Source organism: Pleuronectes platessa, chromosome 9 (genome assembly GCF_947347685.1).
Source record: "Pleuronectes platessa chromosome 9, fPlePla1.1, whole genome shotgun sequence".
In the NCBI taxonomy this organism is placed as follows: domain Eukaryota; kingdom Metazoa; phylum Chordata; class Actinopteri; order Pleuronectiformes; family Pleuronectidae; genus Pleuronectes; species Pleuronectes platessa.
Genome location: NC_070634.1, coordinates 21,727,874 through 21,735,148, shown reverse-complemented (window position 1 = coordinate 21,735,148; position 7,275 = coordinate 21,727,874). Strand labels below are relative to the sequence as shown.

The 7,275-nt window shown below is 39.5% G+C and overlaps 1 protein-coding gene across 1 annotated transcript; it reads right to left on the bottom strand.

The window, feature by feature from the left end:
* Nucleotides 1–1,147: 1,147 nt before the first annotated feature.
* acer1 (alkaline ceramidase 1) lies at nt 1,148–6,743 on the bottom strand. The gene is made up of 7 exons (XM_053430903.1): nt 6,667–6,743; nt 5,716–5,828; nt 5,466–5,580; nt 5,108–5,246; nt 3,585–3,722; nt 3,354–3,491; nt 1,148–3,203 (listed from the first exon to the last, which is right to left on the bottom strand). Exons 1-7 carry the CDS (start codon nt 6,671–6,673, stop codon nt 3,026–3,028), a joined length of 828 nt encoding a protein of 275 aa, XP_053286878.1. The 5' UTR covers nt 6,674–6,743; the 3' UTR covers nt 1,148–3,025.
* Nucleotides 6,744–7,275: the final 532 nt, after the last annotated feature.

The window sequence follows — 7,275 nt, the reverse complement described above, 5'->3', positions numbered from 1 at the left end:
GCTCTGGGACACAAGGTCACCGCTCACTCACTGGCTTTGGTGCCTCCCAAGATTGATCCAGTCTCCCTCTTACTCAAATCTGAGTGAAAGGTTCCACCTGGCTGTCAGACACGATGATGTCTCACTTGTAAAGAGACGTCAACCTTTAAATCCTCCTTTTCAGTCTGTGGATAGAGACATATTAACAAAACAAAGACATGTCCCATAGGTTTCACGCACACAACATACAAGTTTATAACCATCAACAGCAAACGTGTGATTTATTAAGATGTGAAACGATTGACAATGTTCAGCAGATGTTATCGTACTGAAATATAATTTTACCTTATAAAAAAACTACATTATCTACGTCCAAAAAAGCTTGTCATTCATAAAAAGAAAATAAATCCAGTGAGTGTGACTTCACAGTCTGTGTTTTTTTAACGTGAAAACCACTTGATCCTATAGCAAGCACAGGAATAAATCACCTCATGTGGCTCCAGGGGGCGCTGTTACCCAGTAGAAGTTACATATAGTTGCTTTAAGGCTGTTGACATGTGTTCCCAACTTGTTTCTACTGCCTTCAAGTGGCCCAAAATGTCGAATTTCTGTTCTGTGTATTTATCTATAAGTATTGTAATGTTACAGTTTAAAGCAGTTTAACTGACAGGCTGATTCATTTCTCATTTACCGATGAAACATTCAACTTGACAGAAACTGAAAGTAAAGACGCATAAGTATGTATAGTTTGCCAAAAACAACATAGGATCAGTTTATATAATATACAAATAATGTTATAATAATGATAGAATCTAATATTTATACATGATAGCACCATCCACAATGCAGACATAGAACTTAGTATTTACAACACATCGTAAATGTTTAAACTTGCCAACAAATCCAGCTTTTTACTAAACCTGAACATATATTTTGACATTTTTCTGAATATTGAAATAATCAATCAGTTCTCCACCTTTTTCACTTGTTTTTTCTTTTTTATCTGATCACTTGTTAAAGCCTTAGAATGGACAACAGTTGTTTGCAAAAGTCAATCTCGTTGCAGTGCAAGACGAAAATTCAGGGAATCAGCAATTCGTATAGATTTATCATCACAGGGGCATGAATATCTTTATATAGATACAGATTTAACGCCAGTGTCTCTGAACAAAGAAATCAGTTTTCTGTAAAAAAAAAAATATGACAGGGCAGATAAAAGTTACAGAAAATTAACCCTGGCAGGATTTCATTCTTATCCCTCAGTCTGATCATCAGTTATCTACATCCTCTTTCTGGAGGAACAGCGTTGGTTGCTGTTCAACCTTCCCTCTGCCACAGGAGGTCCCTGTTGAACACTGAAGCTCAGGGAAAGGGAGGGAGTGCATGTCTTTTTGTAGTGGCTCTATTGTTGTTCTGCATTGTGTCCTTCAGGAATGATCATGTGAATGGAGCCCACGGTTTACCTGAATATTCTCAAAACACAACCAATTTATTCAACAAAAAGGTCGTTTTGGTGAATTAGGGTCAGTCGTACAAAAGAAACACGAGATTGTTGTGGAACGCTCAGTCACACAAATGCACTTTAGACTCATATTTCACAGGTCCTGAATGAGACTGTAGATGTTTTTACAGAGAAATAGATGGATACTTTATTTGATATCGACAAATGTGTGTCACTGAGATGTTACAAGAGTCAAAACTCCGACTTTGTGAAACTACAGTATTCCAGCATGTAACCATACAGACAATTCAAATTTTGCATAGCTGATGATATCTTAGTTGAGGTTCCAGCTCTGACTCCGATTTTACAATTGCACGTCAAGGTTTATTAGAGTCCATGTAAACATATTTCACCGACAAACTCCCGCACAGAGGAATGACAGCGAAGTTTCATCATAATAAATCATGAACAGTGCATTAACATATCATTTGTCATGAGCAGGATCGATTGTGCATTGATATCTTGAGAATAAATAACCGCAATGGATTGATTTATAAATACAAAAACACACGTTTAACTGTCAGACACAGACGAATCTTCAAAAAGAGACGTAAACAGACATTTTATGAAAACTGTTCATGATTTGTAAATTCATAATATTTAACAGTTATTGTCTTAAAATCTGCAAAACGTGATGAAAACACATCTCATTTCACACTTGGCTGTAGAAACTCAAACTCAGTCAACTGCTGGAGCCTCTCACTCTCTCTATATCATTGATTAACACTTTCCCAAAAATGATTCTGAAAACACAATCATGGCTTGAAAGAGAGACGACAGTGAAGGTTATGGTTACTACAGCGATAATAGCTCTTAATTTGCTATTGTGTCAGAAACGTGAATCTATAGGATAACATTTTAAATGTAATACTTTTTAACCATATGGTTTTATTCAAGTATGGATATGAAGTTGGATCTGTGGATGATAAATTAGGCAGAGCAATAAAACAATAGCAAAAATCCTTAATCAATAGACAAAAGCTCAAAATATATATTTTGCATAGGCATTGTGCAACCACAGTAAGGACCTAAATTGATTTTAATGATCTCCCTCAGATTAAAAACTTTTTTTGAAGTCCTGGTCATTCTCTGATCATAAAGAGTTTAAAACCACAACCTACACTCAGGAGCAAAAATCTGTCTTAAAAATGGTATGAGACATTTGTGGTGATTACTATTGATAATAACGGATATTAACATTTTTATCTTTATATAGGTTTTAGCTGTATCGCTCAGCCCTATGACAACTAATTATTTTGTGTACATTTTGTAACTCATCTATGGTGTAAACAATCCTTCAAAGGATCAGAAGAGTGACATAACTTAGATTGGTATTAATCTGTGTATTAAGAGTCAATATGTCAGTAAGTTTTTATTCCTGCATTCTGAATTCTTGGAAAGCGAGGACAAGCCTTTCATTCACAGATTGTGTCGTTAGGGTAAAAACCTGCCAGGCATGAAATGACCCTGGTGACTTGTCATTAAGGAAATACTGTACAAATGGAGCGCACCCATTGAAAGGTTCTGAAGGTAGAAACGACCTTGTTAGCACTGTTTGCGTGTTTTGGTTGTGCCTCTCAGGACGATGTGAGGTAATCCAACAGGCCACTCGGCACAGGGCCAGAACTGCAGGCCAGGCAGCGAGTACGGGATCTCATGGGTGGCGTCCAGGTAAGCCATCAGGGTGCTGCCGTAAGCCACCGACATCCCAATGAGAATGTGCCTGGAGGAGACATGGAATAATGATCAATATACAGAATGTGAGCTTTTGAAAGAAATAACCCTGTTTTGTTTATACAGTGTAAAAACATTTCGTCATCATGTTGATAAGGCATAGTAACGGAAAGGAATGGAAAGGAACACATCTACCGACCAGAAACCGTGCATGTAGCAGAAGTTCAGCTCCTGCCAGAAGCTGCAGCCAAAGCGGTCACTGATCCAGCAGGAGATGGCGAGCACCCACAGAGCCACGGCCAACTTGGCCAGACGCAGAACCTTCTGGTCAGTGCAGCTGAGGCACAGAGAAAAAAGGGGTTCATTTTTAAATACAGTGAAACTGCACCACACACACTCCCAGGAGCCCGAGAGGCCACAGTGTTCGTACCATCTCATCTCGACTGCCACAGTGTAAACCATGTGGAGGCCAAAGCTGTTCAAAACATAGGCGTTGACTGTAGGTTTGACGAATGATGTCAACGTGGTGACGACAGTAACCAACAGGACGAGCCGGGAAAATGTGGACCTGAGGTGGAAAAGACAGAGAGAGAGAGAGAAGTTTGTAGATACCAACAGAAAGTCCAATTACCACTCTGAAGCTATTTCTAGACAAGAACTTCGGAGAATGTCCGGACGTTTGGGTCACGACATTTTCCAGAGTTGGCCTTTCACGTATGAAGAGCGCAGCAGGAGAAGGTCTGGGTCAGATGAGTTCACAGCAACAGGAAAATGTCCAGAACATTTCAGGCAATGGGCGGCGCCTGGGTCGAGCATCAGAGGACAGGACATGACGTATAGATCTCAGGGTTTTTGTCTTTACGTGTTCATCCTGAGGTATTTGTGTTCTTCCAGTTTCACCTCTTTGTATTAGAAATGTCATCAATATATTCGCCCCACTTTTTATGCTTTATTCTCACATGGCCTCAGTCGCACATTTTCCACTCACTTTACTTGGGGGTAGGAAAAGTTCTGGATCAACTGCCTCGGACATTTGTGTTCTCACACACTGCCGCTCCAGAAATTTCAAGAAAATGTCTGATGGTGGTGTCTACCAACTCCTGGTGGAAATATCTGGCTCTTCAGTAGTTAAATGCTCCACTGTGTTCACTGCTGAGCCGGCAGTGTACAGTGGGTTATTGTGAGTGAATCTCAACAGTAAAGCTGTAGCTGGGAAACCTAAATGATGATCTGAAACTCTGCATAAACCTTCACAAGGGATAATTGTGTGACCTACTTAATCTGGATGTTTTGATATAGTCAATTAATTCGTTTTATTATAAAATATATCCATTATAGGCACTTAAAAGAGGAGCTATTTTACTCTTCTGCTTTTACTGCATTTTAATTAAATGTTTCTGTTGCCTCAATATTTCATGCAGCTGTAAAATAGACAAACTGGAGTAGGTTTTGTTTGGAAAAATAATAAGAGATACTAAGAATCATTTAATTTTCTCCTAGGGGCCCGAAGACCTCTCGGCCCCTGATCTTGTTCTTTGGAGTTCCTTTCAGTTTTCGATTCAAGACATTACTTTGTAAAAGATTAATCTGAGTTAATTGAGTGGAGGGCTGTGGGATTATTTTCAGGTGGTTAAATATTGGATGAGCGGTGAGCGCCCCTGCCTGTCACGTTCAGGTGACAGCGGCACCACGTCGTCTCTTTGTGACTCTGGTCGGGGCTGTCGGGCTGGTTCCTCCACCAGCACAGGTAGGGTTTCAGAGTGGCGTCCCTTTTAAATGCTCTCTCATTGTTCTTTAACTTGTTTTATTGAAGGATTAGTGAGCTGTGTTTTGTTTCCTTAGTAGCACATGGAGACGTGGAGTATAATTTACACTTTGCTGAATGAAAACATAAACAAACTTGGAGTAAATCAGTCGTGTGTTGTTGTGTTGATTTTCACGAGGTTATCTTACCTGTCTTTTATAAAAGAAGGAAACATCTTGCGGGGGAACCAAACAGAATATGCCGCTGCCAACACCCACACGATTGACAGCTCATCCAACATCTGGCCAACGAAACTAAGAGTCATGTGGAAGTACGATGAGAAGAGTCCTGCAAGAAGAGAACACTCTCATGTGTAATACAAATTATGAACACAAAAACAAACACACAAGAATAAATAAAAAAAGGACTAATAGGGAGGACATATTGTAAATGTATTCCAAACTGAGAAGCTTGTAGCCTGAACCAAACACATTCACATGAAAACAATTGACGAAACAACAAAAGACACTAAATGAAATGCACACAAAAAAGAAAAGACAAACTGACCTACAAAAATCATCATGATCCAAACCAGGTGGATTGCCAGGTTCCTCTCTTTGGCGTAAGGATGGAGGAGGTAGAGCATGACAGGAGATATGATTAAGAAACTGAAGTTGCTAATCTGTAGGAGAAACAACAATTATTAAAAAAAAATATATGACGTTAACCAAGAGGTAAGGAACAGCTTTTGTAGAGATGAATCTGAAAACATATATCTTTTTTTTTTTACATAAACGCTGAAGTGTGTAGAACGTACAGTGTTGAAATATTCCACCACATGTTCAGAGTGTTTGTAGTTGTCTTCACACCAGTCGAGATCGGAGCTCTCGTAGGCGAAAGCTCCTGCCATCCTTTCACTGGAGTAGACGCCTGTCAGACACAGAGATGGGAAAACAATAATCACTGCGTTCTCATTGATGAATATCGCAGAGGGCATCTGGAATCAGAGTTTGACTCCATGTCAGTCGACCGGACAGGCGGTTTATGCCTGGGCTGAGCATTTGGTTTATGTAAATCAGTTTCCTCTCCCTCTTGGACTTTAGTCCTACTTTATTCAAATGCTTCCTTTGTACCCTCCCACAGAATCACGTCTTTTAAATATACATTAAAATGAACTCTTACTGGTCTGTTTTCCAGATTATTAGTTATCAAACTGAACTTTCCTGATCAAATAAAGAGCTAAGTAAAGTAAAAACTTTGCTGTCAGAGGACTTTCCCAAAACCTGATTAGCCTGTTATGGATGTTGACTTATAATGGATCTATATTAATAACAGTCAATGAGGCCATTAATAACAACTTCAAAACTATATTTGAATAGAAGGTTTAGTGTTTTAAAAAAACAACATAAATACAGATGTTAAAAAAGGGACGTTGTATTGATTGATTAGAACATGTTGTACTTGTGTACCTAATGTTGTGACTACAGTGGAAATTGATTCACATAAGCACAGTAGATAGAACTTGGTTGATAAAGATTATTATATGGAGCCGTAGTTAATCAAAAAGCCATTATATGAGGAGCATCCCAGTGAATAAACTCTGTATAAATCCCCACACACACTCTCTCAGTCCCGTGGGTAAAACAACAGGAATATTCGGGGGATTTTTGTCAAAGGTCCGGTAGTTTCTCACCTTTTCTGATCCATAAAAGTTTAAGTATCTCTCAAAATAAAAGCTCTGAATCGATAAGAAGTGAGTGGATCTTACCCCCCATGTTGCTGCTGCTGCCGCCTCGGCCTCAGGTCTGTCAGTGTCGCTCTTCTGCGGGTGGAGCAACAGGTGCTTCTCTCTGGGTGGAGCCTCCAACCGCTCCCTCCTGGTCCTTTGTCATCGAGGGAAAATGTCTGGAATGGACTGAATGTTTCTGCTGGATCTTCACATGTAGCATGTTTCACTCACAGGTAGGAATACACATCTTCGATTTCTTCATAGAATATGACGAGACGAATACGTTATTAGCTTCTAACAGATTTGACATATGTTTAGAGTGTCAGAAATTATTATATATAGAGGAGTCATCTGTGTACATACTGATAAAAGAGCCCCCGGGTGGTTCAGTCAGCTCTGTGCCCATCTGTATAATCTCAGGTCTTCTCTGAACAGGAGGCTCATCCCTCATCCCTCATCCCTCAGCCCTCAGCCTGTCCATCTGCCTCCGCTGCACCAGGCCAACAACACCCAGCTACTTTTCAAAATAAAAGCAGGATTGTTCTCAGAGGGCAAAGGGCATGTGTGTGATGAAATGTACCAAAGTAAAGTACAAAATATGTTTTAAATGATAATTTATTCACATTTTATACTACAGTAGACTATATA